This window comes from Equus przewalskii, chromosome 16 (assembly GCF_037783145.1).
Source record: "Equus przewalskii isolate Varuska chromosome 16, EquPr2, whole genome shotgun sequence".
Lineage (NCBI taxonomy): Eukaryota > Metazoa > Chordata > Mammalia > Perissodactyla > Equidae > Equus > Equus przewalskii.
The window spans coordinates 19,487,987-19,508,556 of NC_091846.1; the positions used below are offsets into that span (position 1 = coordinate 19,487,987).

The 20,570-nt window shown below is 49.1% G+C and overlaps 1 protein-coding gene across 1 annotated transcript in view; it reads left to right on the forward strand.

Moving 5' to 3' along the window:
- The first annotated feature begins 8,506 nt into the window (after positions 1-8,506).
- The window catches only part of DHRS12 (dehydrogenase/reductase 12), a 29,066-nt gene continuing 17,002 nt past the window's right edge, over positions 8,507-20,570 (forward strand). Inside the window, 6 exon segments of the mRNA XM_070579459.1 lie at positions 8,507-8,614; positions 9,316-9,496; positions 11,147-11,229; positions 17,169-17,208; positions 17,211-17,273; positions 18,866-18,940. Coding sequence (XP_070435560.1) covers positions 8,507-8,614; positions 9,316-9,496; positions 11,147-11,229; positions 17,169-17,208; positions 17,211-17,273; positions 18,866-18,940 — 550 coding nt within the window.

Sequence of the window (20,570 nt, forward strand, 5' to 3'; positions counted from 1 at the left end):
GATACGATCTCTCATCCAGTAGGATGGCTACCAAAACACCCAGAAAATAACAAGTGGATGTGGAGAAATTGGACCCCTTGTGCACTGTGGTGGAAATGTAAAATGTTGCAGCTGCTATGGTCAACAGTGTGGAGGTTCCTACAAAAATTAAAAATAGAATTGCCATATGATCCAGCAATTCTATTTCTGGTTATATACCCAAAAGAACTGAAAGCAAGGTCTTGAAGAGATATGTGTACACCAATGTTCATGGCAGCATTATTCACAATAGGCAAAATGTGGGAGCAACTCAAATGTCCATCAGCAGATGAATGGGCAAACAAAATGTGGTATTTACACATTATGGGACTATTATTCAGCCTTAAGAAGGAGGGAAATTCTGACATATGCTACAACATGGATGAACCTTGAAGACATCATGCTAAGTAAATCAGTCACAGAAGGACAAATACTGTATGATTCCACAAATAGGAGGTATCTAGATTAGCCAAATTCAGAGAAAGTAGAATGGCAGTTGCCAGGGGGTGGGGGAAGTTAACGTTTAATGGAAACAGAGGTTCAGTTTTGTAAGATGAAAAAGTTCTGGAGATACATGGTGGTGATGGTTGCACAAGAATGTGAATGTACTTAATGCCACTGAACTGTGCACTTAAAAATGGTTAAGATGGTAAATTTTATGTTATGTGTATTTTTCCACAATTAAAAATAAAAATTTAAAATAATGTATTCCTCAGTCCTTCCAAGCCTCCTCAGAATGATGGAATCGCCCAGTATTAAATAGCCAGCAAGTGCAGAGTCATTCGGTCATTCCATGCATATGTAAGGGCACACACAGGCTCACTCTTAGTTGACTGCAGGTCTTCTGCCCCACCTTCCGTCTCAGAGTGCCTCTGGCTTGTGGGGGTGGTGAGAATGCTGGTAGAGGGAACCGTGGGAACTATCAGCCTCCCAAGTCAAACACAGGAACCAATGAACCAACCAAAAAAGGGGACGAGATGCTAGCAGAAGTTTCCAGCCCCACAAAAATGATTAGTTCTTCTAGAAGAGAAGCCACCACGAGAAGCATCCCATCCTTACAGAAAAGGGGTTAAGTGTGTGGAGTCTGGACCCAGATTGCCAGGTTGGCACCCCAGCTTTGCTGCTTTCTAGATTCTCGCGTGATCTTGGGCATACCATTGAAATTCTCTGTGCCTCAGTCTCCTCATTTGAAATGAGCTTAGAAGAGGGCTTAGCACATAGCAAGTGGAGTATAAGTATTTGTAAAATAAGAGAAAAGTTCCTTGATTTCATCCTCACTGCATGCTGTGAGGACCGGACAGCTACAGCGCAGTGGAGAGGGGAAACGGAGGCTCAGAGAGGTGAAGTGTCCCTTTCAAGGCGGCGTCAGAGCTGAACACAGCTCTGCTGACTCCATCCCCCTCTTGCCACGCCGCGGCCACCAGCCTCTCCCAGCCTCCTTGGTGGTCCTTCTCCCGAGGCAGCAGTGGAACCAGGGCGTCCAGGGAGCACTGGTGAAGGCGGGCTACCGCTGCCTTTTGGAGCCACCTCCAGACTCTCCTCGCCGCCAGCCCCAGAGCCCCACCACCGCTTTGGCGTTCAGAACGGGACCTGGTAGCCGTGAACCGAGTGCCCTAGACACAGATTGCCTGAGAGACAAGGACCAACACAAGCCCCGGGTGTGGGAAGCCACTTCCTGAATTACTCTGTTACATGGAAATGGATCTCCCAGGCTTCAGGACTGCCCTGCCCTTGACCTGTCTCACCGGACACATCTAGTTCTTGGAAGGTGGCCAAGGCTAGAGAAAGAAGGTGGACCTTTGCATATGTTTCATTTGAATAAGTATTAATTCATGCACACCGCACAAAATTCAAAGGCACCAAAGGGTATTATTCAGTGTAAACTGAGTTCTCTCACACTCCTGTTCCCTCTGCCAAAGCTCTTACCAGAGACCGCCACCGCCTAGTTTCCTGTGCAAGGAAGGACACCCGTAAATCAAATGGATTTGCTCTTTAGGGCGCTGGTTCAGGTAGGGGCGAGCCAGTCTGTAAAAGCTGGTGGGCATCAAGGGACACGGAGAGGCAACTAGAAAGGTATTTCTAAATAGAGTCCACTTCCCACTGCGGACTGTGTGGCTGGGTCATTGTCTGCCATGCCCTCCCTGGGCTGCTTCTCTCCTCGTTAGTGTGGACCCCAGAAAACAGTCACCTTTGGTTTCTTATAAGCCTTTTGTGATGAAGGCTGGGAGCCCCCACTGCCTTCTTGTTGTTACAAAAGAGACCAATTCCTTAATCTGAGTGCCGACAGGGTCAGGACCCAGTGCATGATCTACTCCGAGGAATAAGAGGGATCAGCCTCAGAGATCTTCCCCACCCGCTGCCTCATCCTACCTTCCTTTTTGTTCCTTTCCTTTTGCTTTCATTTCTCTTCCCCACCCACAAGGGCACATGAAACACATACAATGAGGGGTGCCTGGGCTTCCTATGGATTTATGATTTACGGTTATTCATCTTATTATCTAAGTGGCTTTGCCAGGTAAAATATTAAGGCCCCACTGCCATTATAACCTTGTCTTCCATGATCTCATTGGCAGCTGGTGTTGCCATGACAACTGGGCTGGAGAAACTGGTACTGAGCTTCAGCAGAAGATGATGCGAACACTGGTGTGTGTGCATATGTGTGCGTGTGCGCACGCGCGAGCCTGTGTGGATGCAGACCGCCTATCATGTAAACCTGTTGTGCAGGAAGCCATGGATTTTTTAGTCCACACCTTCTGCTTCTCCTTCCAATTTGGTCAAAATTAGCTTCAGGGCTCTAAATCAATTGAAGGAAGCTTTGAAGGATGATTTTTTTGTTCGGCTTTTGAGTGGCAAATTGGAACCGAGGACACATAATAAATATTTCAGAGTCTTTCTACCCACGTGAAATGAACCACTATGCCCACTTGATGTCACTCTTAAAAGCACCTTGGGCCTAATTTATTTAAGACTTTTATGTAATTCCTTTATTAGACATAGAAAGTCGGAGCCCCGGATGTCATCTGGCCTGATCCCCTTTTCATTTCGATGGGAACTGAGGCCCAGAGAGCCTAAGTGACTTGCCCCCATCTGGTATGGTACAGTGCATAAGAGTCTGGGCTCTAGAGTCACTGGTGGGCCTCAAATCCTGGCTCTAGCATGTGCTGACTATGACCTCGGCCAAGGGACTTAACCCCCTACTAAGTCTCAGTTTGCACATCTGTAAAGTGGGGATAATAGCGAGAGCAACCTTATGGGTCATGGTAAGGATTAAGTTACATAATCCACGATGCTTGGCACTTATTAAGCCCTAAATAAACTTTATCACTATTACCCCCAGGCACGCAGGGAGTCAGTGGCAGAAATAGGACTAAAATCCAGCTCAGCTAACTCCTACTTAAACTGGAGCCTTTTCCCATTAATCCCACACTGTTCTTTGTTTCTTTTTGTGTATGTGTTACTCACCTTCCAGGGGAGAGTGGGAGCTTTTGAGACACGGGCTGTCTTCTTAAAACCGCTGATGAAGTAAGTGTGTATAACACATGCCCTCGGCACCCAGTGGATACTTGTTGACTTGAGGCCGAAATGTGACATGCTTCATGCTATCATGGAACATTGACTGAATGGACATGGTGTGGCTGTAGCATGGAGGAGAAAACTGAAGGAAGGAAGTGAACAGCTTTTGATCACCTCATGTGAAACCAGGCATTTCGATAAGCTCTTTACAAATGTGCTTAATCATCACAACATCCCCATGAGGTGAGTGTATTCATTCCCATCCACAAATAAGAAAGCAGACTGAGTGGTCATGCAGCGTGCCCAGCTCACCAGGCAGGTTGGGAGAGCTGCGTTTCCACCCACCCTTTTACTTCAAGCTGTCACTGATGCCCTCAATAGACTCTGCTTCAAAACAATTTCCCACCCGCTCTGTGAGCCAAAGGCATATTCCTGAGGGGGTGAGAGGAATTCAGAGCAGACTGACACCTTTCCCATCACCAACACAAAGCAGAGTGTACAAAGCACAGTTGTGTAACTCTGGGGGTCTAAAATATCCTCCCAGCCACACTGAACACGCATTGAAAGTCACACCCAGTTGGGCGGTTTTGCAGAATGCCGCGTGTTCAAACTTCCTTTCATCACTCTGTCAGGAATCAGAGCGGTGCCGAGGGACCTCACAGTCCTGTTCAGAGAAGCAAGCTGTTCTGGGGAAATTTTATTTCAAAAGTTATTCTGAAGTAAAAACATGCTCCCTTGGGAGAGGGCACTGATCCTACATCCTATATCCTGGGTAATGAGGCCATTAAATCAGCTGGTCTCAGCACATCTTATATAAGAGCAGCTCAGTCTAGGGGCGAGTTGAGTAAACCAGTGCAGAATTTAACCTAGTACCCATCCTGAACCCAGAGTGAGGGAGGTCAGACGTGGACCAAGGTGCCTGATTCTTACAGGCACCTCTTATAACAGGCCCAAAAGAGGCTGGAGGACATGCCTGGGATCTAGGTTGGCCCAGCAACCATCCTTTGTTTTTACCTACACTGTATGTTCATTTGGGCCTGGGAGTCGGGGGAGGCTGATAAAGATTTGGAGGAGATAATGCATGGAGTTGCAGAACTCATGGCAAAAGTTTGGACTTCGGCCTCAGACGTACCTCTCAGGTAGGAGACCCAGCCTTGGCTCTTGCCACCTTTTGTCACTGTGTGCACGTTACCAACCTGATTTACTGCGCCTGCAGAGAGGGGACAGGTAGCTCCGCTGAGTTACTGGGGGCACTGCGTGAAATAAGATGTGTAGGAACTTTTAAAATGGTAATTATTACAATAGTTTCAGATGGAGAAACCCTTTTAGTATCGTTAAGCCTCATCTTTTGATTCCACATGATTTTCTAGAAGGTGCGTTTGCAGTGCCATCTCTGCATCCCAGCCGGCAGGTATTCCCCAAACACGTACTGACGCCGGGTTTCAACCCGGAGGGGACCACGTGGACCTCAAGTGCGGCCAGTAGCTGGACCCGCCCTCGTTCACCCTACCCTGCGAGGCTGGGGCTGGAGGGGTCGCTCTTCAAAGCTGGGCCAGGGGAGCGTTCCCCATTGCACAGAGGACGCAGGCCGACTCGGAGCCCCGCCGCCTTCTCGGTAGAGAACAGCCCCGAAGGAGCCGGGGTTCTTACATAACCTGGATGACGTCAGCGCCGGCGGCTGCCGAGGGGCGGGAGCGGGGGCCCGGGCAGCGGGAGCGCGCGCCCCATGCGGTCCCTCTACCGCAGCGCCGCGGGCTTCGCCACGGGGCTGCGCGGAGGCTCCAAGGAAGGCGCCCCGGGTGGCCGAGGGTGCAGCACGAGCACCGCGCGCCGGGTGGGCCGGGCCGGCCGGCTGTCACGTGGCCAGCCTCGGCGCGGGCGAGCGGGGTTGGCGGGGACGCGCCCGCGACGTCGTCGGGGGACCGACTAAGAGACAGTGGCTGCTGCTGGCGATCAGCCGCAGGCAGACGTGGGGCTGGCCGGCGGGGTGCAGCCCCTCGGGGCCCCCGGACCCACTGACGTCAGGCGGCCCCGGCGCCTCCGCGATCCTGGGCTGTACCTTGCGCCCGGGAGGGCGAGCTCCGGGAACTGCCTTCATGGGGCTGTTTTCCGCATCAGACAGGGCTATTCTAAATTGCTAGCCGAGACTCCGGCTTGGTGCTTTCCTGGGTGTGTTTTTTCTAAGAAAAAGCGGCTTGTGGCCTGTGACCTCTGGCTCCAGCCGGGACATTCCGAGGCGGGTTTCGGAGCGGGTGTCTGCGGGGCACTCAGGTGCGCCTGGTGAACGGGGCTTGATGGCTTTTCCGGCCCCTGCTCACCCTTCCTGTGTCCTAGCCGGCCCTCTACCTCATTGTGGTTTTAAGGGGTGGCCCATTGCGGGGCATGGAGAGAAGGTTTTCATCTTAGAATTAATTAGGTTCACGCAGTGGTTCTCTACCCAGTCTGAACGTCAGAATAACCGCGGGAGGATTGAAAATCCCCCTTTTCAGGCCCTACCCCTCAAGGTTCTGATTCAGTTGGTCTGCACTGGAACCTAGACCGATATTTTGTAACCGCCCCCACCCAGGTGATTCTCATATACAGCCCAGTCATCTGAGCCTTCCGCGCCTTCCTGCGCTAGGGTTTTATCAGTTCCTAAGGCAGCCTGGCCAATTTCCATCTTACCAAGACGGGAGGCAGAAGTCCACGCTCCTCCTGCTCCTCCCTTCCCTCCAGCCCACATCCTTTTGGGGAAAGTGCAGGCCCTTCTCAGGGGCCAGCGCTGCCGAGCAGGGTGGGAAGCGTGGCTGTCAGCACTGGCCCTCTGAATTTAGGCGAATGTGATGGCAGCCTCTTTCTTTCAAAGGGGTGTACTCTGGCAGTGGCCACTGTTTGCTGGGTCTTTCCATGTTACACAGAACGCGGCATGAAGAGCTTGAGTCAGCTTTGCGCCTGCCCAGGGGCAGCAGGCTTCTAAAAGTCTCTCCCTAGACTCTTTCCAGGAGGGGGATGAGGATGCAGACTTAGGTCTCCCTGCTGGTGTGCATTTAGTGATTTGGAGGGAAAGACAACACCTTATTTTGATTCCAGTGGGAGAGTCTGTAGTTTGGGTTTACAGTGCTTTTTCTCAGCACACCAGGATTTTTATAAAGCTTCCCTATATTGAGCCCCTAGGCAGCAGGATCCCTTCACTGTTTTCTAAAGTTGCCTGAACTTAAGAATTACCAGGGGCAATTAAAAAAAAAACAAAAAAAACCAGACAGACTCCTATGCCCGTGACAGATATGAGTGGGACCTAAGAATTCCGTATTGGGTCAGTTGGGGGAAACAGATGCCGGGGAGCTCGATTCCTATTGTCAGGGGTTCAGGAAACACTAAGTACAGTGGTTGCTCAGTGTGAATCAAAATCACCTGGAGGGCGTGTGAGACCACAGATTGCTGGGCCCCACCCTGAACTGTTGACAAGGCATTTCTAACAGGTTGCCAGGTGATGCTGATGCTGCTTGTCTGGGAAGCACCTTTGAGCATCACTGGTGTAGTAGGAGGTGCACTCGGCTGGGTGTTGGAAGAATGGAAAACCTCCATTGGTTTTATCACCTCCATCTTGTGACCTTAGACAAGTCATTTATCTCTGCACTGAAAAATAGGGACTGATATCAAGAGTTTGTGAAGATAAAATGCTTCCCAAAAAAGAGGGCGGGGGGATACAAAATAGCCAAGTCTTATTATTAACAACAGATTGGACCAGGATGGAATCCTTGTGTTGAAGACAAAGGGCCAAGGCACAGGACAGAGGGAGGGTAAGACAGGGCCTGCAGGCCAGCCTGGCACCACCCATTTGGCAAAGCTTACAGCCGGGAGTTGGAGGAAGAGGTTTAATCTACAGGTGCCTCCCTCAGCAAACCTGAGTCTCTAATAGGATCCACATGGTGGCCCAGAGGCCAAGGGCTTCTCTAGCCGGGTGTCACAGAGCAAAGCCTGTAAGCTTCCTGCCTCTGGAGGAGGGGGATCTTTGGGGCCAGGTTCTGGCATGTTCTCTGTGGCCCACTCTTCTTCTGGCTCTGCTGTGGTTTGGGATGCTCCCCACCAGTGCATTCTCCTGGCTAGGCCCCTATTCACTGACGTCCAGGCCCCTGGCTCTTAGGAAATTCTTGCCTCTTCAAGAAAATCCTTTTCACAGTGATCCTGGGACCCACCTCTCATGGGGGAAAACGAATCTTCTAGCTTCATCTTTGGTTATGGTTTAAAATGCTCTCAAAGTTCCTAATGATTTGAAGGGCTGGGGGCCAAATGAGGAACTCAGTTTTGAACACAGAAGCTATTAATGTCATCATTAATAACAGTAATAATAATAGCAATTACTATTTACTGATATCTTAATTTATTCCAAGAGCAGCGATAAATGCCTTACATACATGACCTCTTTTAGGCTGCCCAAGAGGTACCTCTTATTATCTCCTTTCTGCAGATGAGGAGACAGGAGCTCAGAAAGGTTAAGCCAACACCTGAGATCACACAGCTATTAAAAGGCAGAGGTGTGATTTGAACCCAGGCTGTTCCATCCAAAGCCCGTTATTGATATTATTTTTAGTTTCAAGTCAGCCTTTCAGGAAAGCTTTGGAATAGTCGGAAGCCTTGCTTGCCCCACTAACTGGGCCACTAGCAGCAGAAACAATGGGAAGGGCGTTCTCTGAGCTGCCCCGGACATTCAGGCGAGTTATAGATGCTGGGAAAAGAAACATTGCGATGACTGCTCCTGTGGCAGTGACTTCCAGACCAAAGCCACGCTCGTAAACATTCTTTGGCCTCGTCACAGAGTCCAGGACGTGTAATTGGCAGTTGAGCTTTACGAGGGCATGGGGCAGGAAACCAGCTGTTGGCAGTGTGTGTGTAAACAGCATGCATGGGAGGGCACTGGGTTTCTTGTGGACCTTTCAAGGGAAAGACTCCCGTCCTACACTGCAGGCGAGAAATCACTTTGCTCTTTGGGTGAGAGATGCAAGCTCTGAGACCTGGCCTGCTGGTGTGTGGGGAGAGCTCTGCCCTCAAGGCCCCCTCCTGCCAGGCCCCCTCCATTCAGCCTTCACTGCCCTCTGCCAATTTTGTAAGCAGGAAATACTAGGAAAGTAAAGGAAGAAGAGGTACCTCAAAAGGCAGAAACAGTTAAGGAATGCAGGGTTGCATCTATCCAATAGGATGCTTTTGTGCAAATTAGAAAAAGCACCTCCTCAATATGCTTTGCTGTCATCTGCCAGAAACTTGTCCTATGGCAGATACACATCTCCCATCACTGCCATCTGACTGGTGCCCACTAGGGTTGTGCAGCACATGCCCTGTAGCCCTGAAGGAGCCTTCGCACCTTCTGCGGGGGTGCAGAGCTCAAAGAACCCAACCTTCCTCCTCCTTCATTCCCCACTTGCAAATCTCCTCCCCTTAGCTGTGGTCCTTCTACAGTGAGGTCAGGCTCCCTGTCCTGCCACGCAATAGCATGATGCTGATGGCCTCCTAGGCACCCCACCCCCACCCTCAAATGGGATAAAGGCAAAACAATCCATCTATCGAAGGATTTTTTTGGGGGGGAGCACTTCCCAGTATCACAGGCAGCAAAGAAAGGTAGTTTTGATGTCAAATTGTTGGAATCTCCAAATATTTTCAAAAGTTCAGGAAGCTAAGGGTACAGGAAGTGTAGGCCCTGAGAAGATGATATTGTTCATGAGACCAGGGAGGCCAAGGAAGGAAGGAACTGTATGATGTGCTGGGAGAGAGCAATCATGCCCACCCCAGAGCTAGGCTTTCTCCCTGCAGTGGTTTGTATTCCCGGCTCCTTACAGCCATTCTTTCTGTGGGTCTGCTGCTTCCAGGAGTGGCTATGCGTCTGCATCCGAGGACTTTGTCCCTTATGACTTGGAGGTCCAAGTTCCTGGAAGAGTCATCGGAGGGAACAGTGGCTTTGGAAAAGCAACTACCCCTGAAATAGCCAAGTGGGGTGAGCAGCCTGTACCGTGCAGCCAGCCTGTGGCCTGCCCACACTGGGGAGATTGCCCTATGTCACAGGCAGGTCAGGAAGGGCCCGGCTAGCACAGCCAGGAGTCTTGGACAGTGGTCCCGTGGTGATCGGCACAGCTGCCAGCTTTCTAAGCTGTGCATCGAGGCGGACAGAGCAAGTAACTGAAGGAACCTTTCCTCGATACTTGATTAGCGCACAAGAGAGCTTGTGGGCTGGCCACACATCACAATGTTTTCTGATTAAGAGCAGTGAGGGGCTCCAGCCAACCCTGGGCATCAGAGTCACCAGTGGAACTTAAAAAATGTAGATACTTGTCCCTAGCCCATATCTCCTCAATGAGAATGGCAGGTGGGGAGGGTGGATGGGGGGAAATTGGGAGTCCACTGCAATTTGGCTGTGGACCCTCGTTAAGAACCAGCGCCCTCAGAATAACTGGAGAGGGGAGGGGTTGACCTTCCTTCCTCCTTCCTGGTGTCCGGCCCGCAGGGTTAGAGCAGCTGGGCGTGGCCTCCTATTTCTCTTCCCTAACCTTGGTTCTGTGAAGAGGCTTGCCGGGTGCCCCATAAATTATTTAATCAGCCAAAGTCTTCCTCTGGGTAAATGCCAGAATTTCCTGCAAGAACTCAGCTGCCCTGGGTCACCACATGGCACTGTGGTGGCTAGAAGAGCCTCTCCAGAGCCTCTTCTCCAGGAAAAATTGATGTTCCAGCAGAAGTTGGAAAAATAAGTTGGGAATTTATCACTTTTCAAGATGCCCAGGATGTTTTATTTTTTTTCTCTAAAATCGAGCTAGGCATTTTCCAGGGGAATATTATACCATTTGGAGCTGTATTTAATTATCTGCCTAGTCAGGGCGAGGATTAACTGCATCTTAGCAACTGGGAAGTACTCTAAGTGCTGGGGGGAGGGGGGAGGGGGAGGGGCTGGTTACATAGGTAGCTGGAAGCTTCCCGTGAAACAGACCCCGTTTGATGAAGTGGGCTATTTTAAGGGAAGAAAGCAGGCTCTGCAATGACTACTTCTTGACTGCCGCAGCCAAGGCATTCCTCTTCGATAAACCTTAACTGATGATAGTATGGCCTTTGCTGGAATAGTCTGAGTGCCATTTGTGAATTCAACCATCCAATAAATATTTGTTGAGTCCCTGCTCCTTGTTCGGCCAGTGGTTCTCAACTTGGGCTCAACATTAGACTCAGCTGGGGAGCTCTGAAAACAAACCCAGGCCTGGCCCCATCATCTGGAGCTTTAAAAGCTTCCCAGGTGAGTCTAAAGTACAGCCAGGTTGAGACCTCTGTGTCAGGTACCACCAGGAGATGCTAGGGATGCAGATGTGACCAAGACTGACGCTTCTCATCCTTCATGTGTTCAGATCCTTAAAAAAATCAGGACATCATCCCAGAGGCACTGTCAGTCAGACCAGGTATGCAGGAGGGCAGGTTCCAGGATCACCCTCAATATTATGCCTGCTGCTCTAACTGTGGGGAGCATCCATCTAGATTTCCAGAATAGTCTCAATTTCAGGTCTTCTTTCTGTGAGCCATATATCTTAAATTCTTCATTTGGAAAAGCTGGCCTCCATAGCTATAGCCATGACTATAACTCACAGATGATTTCGATGATTTCCACCAGGTGGCACAGTTCACCTGGTTTGTCGAGATCAAGACCGAGCAGAAGGTGCCAAAGGTGAGATCATCAGGGACAGCAGTGACCAGGTGAACTGCTCTTCTCCCCTCCTGCAGGGGTTTCTCGCCTCCAGGGTCAGCTGGGACAGGGCTGGACTCCTGCCTGTGTTCCCTGGGTTGGCGATGGCCCATGTTTGTGCTTCTGCAGTGGAGGCAGCCACAGCCAACAGAGAGCAGGAGCCAGTGCTTCTCAGCAGCAGGGTTTGACCCAGGACAGCGGAGGCACCGAGGTTTGACCCCCTGCTCTGGGTTGCCCATGAAGCCAGCAGGCAGTGGACAGTCCCTGCTGCAGAGGCGTTATACGGGGCAATGGCACTGCAGGGGTTTCCACCCCAGAAGGAGCCCACATCCGTGGGACACATTAAGGGCAACTCAGTTGCTGCCAGCCAGGCTGTGAACTGACCCAGTGGCCTTCCAATAAAGAGGGACAACAAACAACATTTTGGTGATGGTGACAGCCACTTTCTAACAAGAGCTCTCAGACCTGGTGCACATTTTGTGGTCTTTCTCTCCTGAGAGAGTTGGAACCAGGACTGGCTACGTAATTTGTGGGACCCAGTGCAAAATGAAAACGTGGAGCCCTTGTTTAAAATTAAGAATTTCAAGATAGTGAAGGCAGAGCATTAAAACAAGCCTGGGTTCCTTCTGAATGTGAGGCCTGTGTACCTGCACAGTTGTACGCCACGATGCTGGCCCTGGGTGGGAAGTGTAAAGTGGAGCGAGGGGCCCCTCACTTTCACTGAAGAACGTCCTCCTTCCTTCCCACGGGGGTTTCCTCCTCTCTCCTGTGGACCTTCCTGTCCAGCAGCCCCACTTCCGCTGCTGCTCCACTGAGGGGCCCGTGGGAGGGACGTGGGGAGGGGCAGACGGCGCCCCCGCACCCTCAGGCTTGGATTATGGCCAAAGAAAAAAATTGCCCCAAGCTAGAGTAGAATATTTTGCATCTGCTCATTAAGGTTATTAATTTTTTAAAATAGCATTTTCAAAGCAAGTGGCTGTTCCTGCAACTCCTCACCAGACCTCGTGGTCTCACGCCATCCGATGCCTTGCCTTACGGAGGCCGAGTGCTGGCGCACGCGAGGGTGTCTGAAGCTTCCGCTGATGTCCGCAAGTGCCGCTGCAACCCGGAGCCGCAGTTCCCGAGACGGAAGGCTGCCTGTCGCCTGCTGGTAACTTCGTGCCGCCCTGCTGCAGAATGCAACAAGAATACTAGTCCCAGGTCACCGGCAGAGGAGGGCTTGCCTAGATTCCAGCCCGCTGTGGTTTGGGCCATATTTTTTACGAAGCGGATTTATATGGAGGAGGATGACAGTGTGGTTCTGCTTGTAATCTTGAGCCATCCTTATATCCAACTCCACCGTCTTCGGGAAGGATATAGAGCTGAAAGGCGGTTTCCTGGGGTAGGGAGGGAGAGAGGGAGCCCTTCACCTGCTGCCCTCCCTCCCTACCCCCCCCCCCAACACACACACACACACACACACACACACACACACAAGTGGGATTTGAACAGACGCACGGGTAATTTCCCCATCTTTTGTGTGTATGAGTGACCTCCAGCCCTGCGAGCTTGGAGGGCCCAGGGCTGAGAGTGCCTGACTGCTCATCCCCGTGGATGTTTCTCCCCTGACTCAGTGCATCCTCCAGGCGCTGCCAGTGATGCACCGCTCCTCCCTGTTTGTGAAGCGGCGCCACTCCCCAGCTTCAGCTGGTCTTCATTCATAGGCAGCCCCACACGCAAACAGCGTGGGATGTAGAAAGGAGCTGGGCTCTGATTTGAGTCCTGGTTCTGCATCCACTAGTCCTGTGAGCTTGGGCAGTGTTCTTAGCTTCCCTGAACGTCAGTTTCCTCATCTGAAAAATAAGGGTGATGTTACTTTATTCATTTCTGAGCATATAGTTGAGTATGGACCATACGTCAGGCAGTGTGCTGGGAGCTGGAGAGACAGATACAGCCCCTTACAGTCTTGGGGGGATTCAAGTGATTGACAGGCACTTTCAGTGAAGCATGTGGGCCGCCCTGGGCCTGCCTGCTCAGCTCGGAACCACACTGGGGGGTGGGTGGGGGAGCAGATGGTGTGGACCCAGCAGCTCCCATCTCAGCCGGCTTCTAGCTGAGTTTGGCCAATGGGGGTATTAGAGGAAGATCCGTAGGTGGGACGAAGCGGGAAACAGGATATTTGGCTTCCCTGGCAGTGGCCAGGGGACTTCCTGTGTGGTGCTTCCTGCTGGTGGCCACCATGGTTCCTGGGCCGAGGTCACACCACCTCCTCTGTTGTTCCTCCAGCCTAGGGCTGCCAGGAGCTTCCTGCTGTTACTGATCTCTGGGAGACGTCTCCAGTCCCAGTGCAGTTCTCCTCTCGTTTCATACCCTGGGAAACCAGGTTTATCCCTGCATTTAATTCCCTCTATTGAAAGAAGTTTCTGTTAGATGCTGACTGACTTAACGTGGTAAGAGCTAAGACATGGGAAGTTCAGGGTATCATAGAACGTATAGCTCTCAATCAGTAGGAGAAGCTATTATTATTGGTGTTATTGGTATTGTTTATACTAATATTATTACCACTCCCAACCTTACGTTCTCTGCTTCGAGCTCCCTAGTTCTCTTTAATCAGTGCTTTGGCCCTGCCTCCATGGGAGCTGGAAACTGGCATGCTCCCAGAAGCACGAGAGGTGTGAGGCAGAGCAGTGAGGACACTGGAGGGGCTGGTCCTGGCTGCGTGGTTGGGTGGACATCGAAGGGCAATGGTCCCTTGGGCAGGAGGGCCTGGGGGTAGTGAGTGGCAGGCCAGCTGAGTCAAGTGAGCGTAGGCAAGCTGGGCCCCCAGGAAGGCTCAAGGTCACGTGGGAATCAGCTGCTCGTACACACTGGCTTGGTAAGATCAGGTGTGTGGACTGTCCTGCCAAGGTGCTCTTTCTAGAGGGGGCGTGTGTGGCCCCAAGCTTGGGGGAGGAGTGCTTGTTGTCACAGAGCAGGCTCCCTGCTCACCAGCCCACTGTCTCTGGCGCAATGTTCCCCATGGGCCTGGGGGAGAAAGTCAGAGTGGACCCTCCTCAAGCTTCTTGTTGTAGTTCATTACCATCTAGCCGCCTGGATAGAAGGGCACCACACTTGTCTGGCAGTTATCTCCTTGGGCAACATTTAAAAAAAAAAATAACCTTTTAAATTTTAGAATAGTTTTACATGCACAGAAAAGTTGTGAAAATAGTACAGAGTTCCCATTTACCCCATACCAGATTTTCCCTTTGTTAACACCTTATATCAGCATGATTCATTTGTTACAACCAATGAATCAATATTGATACATGATTATTAACTAAAGTCCATTCACATTTTCTTAGTTTTCACCCAATGCCCTTTTTCTGTTCCCAAATCCCAACCAGGATCCCACATTACATTTAGTCGTCATGTCTCCCTAGTCTCCTCCTGGCTGTGACAGTTTCTCAGACTTTTCTAGTTTTTGATGACCTTGACAGTTTTGAGGAGTACCAGTCAGGTGGTTTGTATACTGTTCCTCAATTGGGGTTTGTCTGATGCTTTTCTCATCGATTAGACTGGAGCAATGGGTTTTGAGGAGAAAGATCACAGAGCTACAGTACCCGGGCAACATTTAACTCCTGCCACACTCCCGATGTGGCTGGAAGGTGCTGTCAATGTGCCCTATGTCTTGTGGGGATTGATCCCGTCAACATCAAAGCACCAAGATGAAAAACAGGTGTTTCCACTCTCCAGCTCTCCCAGGCCAACATGGAATTCCAGCTTGTGGAGAATGGTTGAGTTAGCTTCCCCAGTACTCAACATGAATATTAACTACCACCTTGTACCTACATGGTGGTTTCTACTCCTGAGGGCACATTCATCCACTGTTTCCCATTTGCTCATCACACTCACCCTCTGACGTTGGTAGAGGGGTTCCCATGATGTCACCTCGTGAGTCCTGGGCCCCACAGCAGCTAGATGGTATCTCTTCCACAGAAAGGAGCCCTGCTGAGCTTTGTCCCATCTCAATAACAGCACTTGTACCCCAGGGTTTAAAGAGTGAGGACAGTGGGGCCTAGTGCTCCTAGGGCCAGCATTGTCATCTGTGGACCAGCACATCGGGGATTTTTATACACATATGCCTGCTCCTGGTTCCTTCTCCTGATCACAGCTGACCGCTGCCTTCTCCTTCTGGGTGCCCTCTGGCTTCCTGTTTTCTCCCAGAGGGAGAGAGATGATCTCCTTGCCCTTTTCATGATGCTTCATTTCACCAGGCTCCGTGGTTGATTTGTCTAGGGCAGTGATTCTGTCTTCCCTGCTCCTACCTCTTTTTAATTCTGAGACACTTCAGGTGCTCCTAGAAAGCTTAAGCAGGTTGTAGAATGTCCAAAGTGGAACTGAGTCTAGTTCACTTGAATTTTGTTGGTTTTTGAACCTGGATTTTGTGTGATCACACAGCACTGTTGGGTGGGAGGGCGTCTGGGGCTGGTTGGGGGAAGGTGTCAGATGAAAGGGTCAGGGTCTAGACTCAGTTTGCCATCGTGGGTAGAGGCTCAGGGCCGGCCCAGGAGTGAGTCAGCAGCCTGTGTCCGCTCTGGCTGGGCGAGGACCTTCAGAGTCTTTTTAAAAGAGTGTGGTCCTGTACAGACAAGGCTTTTCCTATCCCTTGAAGGTGGAGGAACACTCAGTTGTGTCAGACTTAAGCTGAATATGGTATTCAAGCTGACTACAGACCTTCTGAGTCACGAAAATGTGGGGTTGCTTCTGTTTTCTCATTCTCTGAGCCTTTGTCTCAGGGTGAAAAAACAATGTTTTGAGATCAGTAGAAAGAAATTCTGACTACAGCCTTGGGTTCTATGGCTCGATTAATGGGGAAACTGAGGCAGGGCACTGAACTCTCTGCTTTATCCAAGGAATTGTGGCTGTTGCTCAGCATCTTGCCTGTGGATTCAGTTCTCAGGTCCCTGCAGCAGCAGAAATCTCTGCCTTGAGTGGGTGATAAGTCACTGATGCCTGGCGGAGCTCAGTGGGGTATCCTTGCGTTCACTAGAGACTGAGGATACAAGTCTGATTCGTGTGCTGGGGACAGAGATACATTGTGTCACTTACGTGTATGGCTGTGTGAACCCCATAAAGGAAAAGGGGGATATTCCACATGGCTCCTCCATCAAGGAGTTCTGAGTCTACTGGGGGAGGGAGCTGCATCCAGAGATAACTGTATCACAAGGCAGGAATTGATGAGCGTCATAAACAAGGACTGAGTCACAGAGGAAGTTGTCATCTTATAGTTATAATGTGCCTTAGGAATTGTCTTAAGAGCAAAATATTGACAAAAACCCCTAAATGATTGGCAGCAGGAAACGATGACACATCCATGCGAAAGTATGTTACGTATCCATTAAAAGATAGACTTATATACAACAAAAAAAATCTCCAAAAACATATTGTTAAGTGAAAAAGAAGGATATAGAACCAGGTATAGTCTGATCTTATTTATATGGAAAAGGACACACATACATACACACATATATTTTATATATATGTATAATGCTTTAAATATATAATATGTAATGCCTATAAATATTGTATGTGCTTAAAATATTTCTGGATGATTCACAAGAAACTGTGAGCAATGGTGTACTTCTGAGAAATGAGACTGTTACTTTGATTTTGTATCATTCCAAACTTTTTGATTTTTAAAACCATGTACTAGTATTTTATGCTCTTTTTTTTTTTTTTTTTTTTTGCTGCAGAAGATTAGCCCTGAGCTAACATCTGTGCCAGTCTTCCTCCATTTAATATGTGGGTTACTGCCACAACATGGCTTGATGAGCGGCATGTGGGTCCATACCTGGGATCCGAACCCATGAACTTGGCCTGCTGAAGTGGAGCACGCCGAACTTAGCCACTATGCTGTGGGGCCGGCCTCTGCTTATATCTTTTTTTTTTTTTTTTAACAAAGCTTTACAACTTTTTTTGTTTTCTAGTTTAGAACATCTTTCTGCACATTGTGGACTTGTCTGATCCCAAGAAAACTGGAAATTTGTGGAAAATTTCAATCAGGAACATAAACTCAATGTTCTGGTAAGCTTTGTAAGTGTAAGTAGAGGATAAATCTCATGTGTGTACATTTCTCGTCTATGTGCATGTGGACTGATATATACGTTTGTGGATCTCTATGCCAACATCTTAGAATCTTCTATGGTGAGGCTTGTTCATGTAATCAAGTTTACTTGTTGGATTCAATCTAAACAGCATGTTGGTTAGATTTCTGGGGAAAGGAAGGGACCATCCACTGGGTAGGTACTGTGGGAGGATGAGGATGTTCTGTTTTTCAAAAACTCATTTAGGGCTGGCCCAGTGGCGCAGCAGTTAAGTTCACACATTTTGGCTTCTCAGCGGCCTGCGATTCGCAGGTTCGGATCCTGGGTGCGGACGTGGCACCGGTTGGCAAAAAGCCATGCTGTGGTAGGCGTCCCACATATAAAGTAGAGGAAGATGGGCACGGATGTTAGCTCAGGGCTAGTCTTCCTCAGGAAAAAGGAGGATTGGCAGTAGTTAGCTCAGGGCTAATCTTCCCCCCCCAAAAAACAAAATTGATTTGTATATCTGTATTCCTGAGCTCTGTAGATTTGGGAAGTGGTATATTAAAATCAGAGGCTCAGGGAAAAACAAAAATAAGAAGCTTAGTCCAAAAGAACACTTGCTGTGGACACGCAAATCTTTTAGTAACAGTCAGAACTCCACAGAAAGCCAGGAGGACCCAGGTGGGATGGTGCCTGTCTGCTCCTCCCAGAGATCCCATTTTGAGCTGAGCTGCTTTTCTATCTAAGTAGTTTCTAACGTGCTCCAAAATGTCTGTTTGGGCCAAGGTCTGGTCTTGCACTGTCCAGTATGGTTATGGAGCATTTGCAATGTAGCTCATCTAAATTGAGATGTACTGTATGTGTAATGATCAGCTGATTTTGAAGACTTAGTGTGAAAAAATTAAACTATCTCATTAATATTTTTTTTTCCTAGATTGGCACCTGAGCTAACATCTGTTGCCAATCTTTTTTTTTCCCTTCTTCTCCCCAAAGCCCCCCAGTACCTAGTTGTATATTTTAATTGTGGGTCCTTCTAGTTGCGTCATGTGGGACGCCACCTCAGCATGGCCTGATGAGTGGTGCTGGGTCAGCGCCCAGGATCTGATCTGGTGAAACCATGGGCCGCCAAAGCGGAGCGTGCAAACTTAGCTGCTTGGCCACAGGGCCGGCCCCTCATTAATATTTTTATATCGATTATGTGTTGAGATGAAACTATTTTGGATGTATTGAATTAAATAAAATATAGTATTAAAATTAATTTTACCTGTTTCTTTCTACCTTTTCAATGTGGCTACTTTCAAGAAAATTTAAAATGACATTCTTTCTATTGGACAGCGCTGGTCTAGGCGAATTCCCAGAGCATTTTATTGTGAATTAGGTTGCCCGGCCAAGTCCTTGTAATTAGAGATCTCTGCATAGTTCTGTGGCTGAGCCTGCAGCACAAGTGACATTTTCCTGGATGGGGTTTGGAGTGAAGGGACAGTTGGGCAGAATTACCCTCACTTGATGCGGGGCTGGTGAAGGCGGTGGGGGTGTGGGGTTTGGGAACTGATCCCTTGGCCCTGTTTTCCTTGTTTTTTGAAGTCATAATTGTAATTTCTAGATCAATAATGCATAGTCAATAAAAGAGAGCTCACAGAAGATGGACTTGAAAAAAACTTGGCTCCCAAGACTGTGGGTAAGTGTAAGCAGTTTTCTTGTTTGTGTTTGGCAAAAGAACCAGACATAGATGACACCATAGAAGGATCAGAAAGATGGGTCAACCTTTTGGGTTCTTGGTCCCTGGCGTGATTGCATTTGCTTTAAGTGTATCCTTCACTGCATTCATTTTTCTTCATAAAACACTCTCTCTTGTCATGTTTTTCATAATGTGTATTAGTGCCAGAAATACTTTGTATTGTTAAAGCATTATTTTCTAGGAAGCTCAAGGCTCATCATAGAATTATTTGGGAGGGCAGAGCAAGTTCATCTCAGGTGGAGAGTGAGATGAACTTGAATATGAAAACTGTAGCCAAGGGAACTTCCAGCAGAACTGAGGAAGGCACAACCATGAGACAAGGAGATGGAGCAACAAGGGCATTCAGCCAGAACAGAGGACACCTGGATTCTCGGTCCCGCTCTGTGCTAACAGGCCGACTGATTTTACACCGGGCCAGTGGTTCTCAGATTCATCTTCCTCGACCAGCAGCATCAGCATCACTGGGGAACTTGGTAGAAATGCACATTCTTGGGCCTCACCCTCAAATCTACTGAATCCAAAACTCTGGGATGGGGCAGAGAAATCTGTGTTCTGAAAAGCCCTCCAGATGACTCTGATGCACACTCAATTTGAGAACCAAGGTACCAGGCTTTTAACCTTAGATTTTCTCCTTGAACCTAGGGGTCTGGAGTAGATTATTTCAGTGCCTTTCACCTGGGAGATACAAGGAATCTAAGATTCTCCCCAGTATCTATACCACTTCCTTACAGTAAGTTAAGGTTTTAATGGGGCATTTTAATTAAATATTGTCCTGAGTCACAGGGTGGATGGCAGGGGTTGATGTGGTTGTTGGGGTGGTTGAGGGTGTCCATTAAATAACAACCCTCTTCTCACCCAAGAACTGAACCAACTGAGGAGTAAGACAATGGAATAATAGCAAAATATCACTGCTCTCACTGGTAAGACTAGTTGAAGGGCATGGCTCAGTCTGAGCCAAATGGGTTCCTTAACATCAAACTCCAGAATTAGACAGACTCACTTACTTTGTTGGCTGGCCTAGGACAGCCACCACCATCTCCTCCCCAGGAATAGGGGAAAGCGGGAGCGGAGCTGAGCATGCACAGCTGATTGTTCCAGATTGACTCAACTGATTATGTAAGCCCTCCACCTCCCTAGATGGAGGGAGAAGGGGTTGAGAGAGGACAGCATCACACTCTTTGCATTCTGTCCACGAGGAAGGAAACATCAGGAGAGGGGAAGAAACTTTCTCCTTGGTGGTGAGGGTGCATTTTTTAAAACCAATACCTGGAAGTGTGCTATGAAATGGTGCAGATTTGGTTCAAGTATTTCCATCTTTGATTTTGCTCCAAATGTGGTATCATTGCCAAAAGTCCCAAAAGTACCCAAATGTGGGGGCATGCAGAGGTTTGCCTTCTAACTCGGTTGGATGGCAAAGACTCCTAGAGTGGCTGCTCAGCAGAACTGGCTTCATGATTTGTGGGGCCCAGTGCCAAACAGCAATGTGGGGCCCCTGTATTCAAAAATTATTAAGAATTTCAATACAGTGACAACAGAGCATTAAACCAAATGCAGGGCCCTTAGAGACACA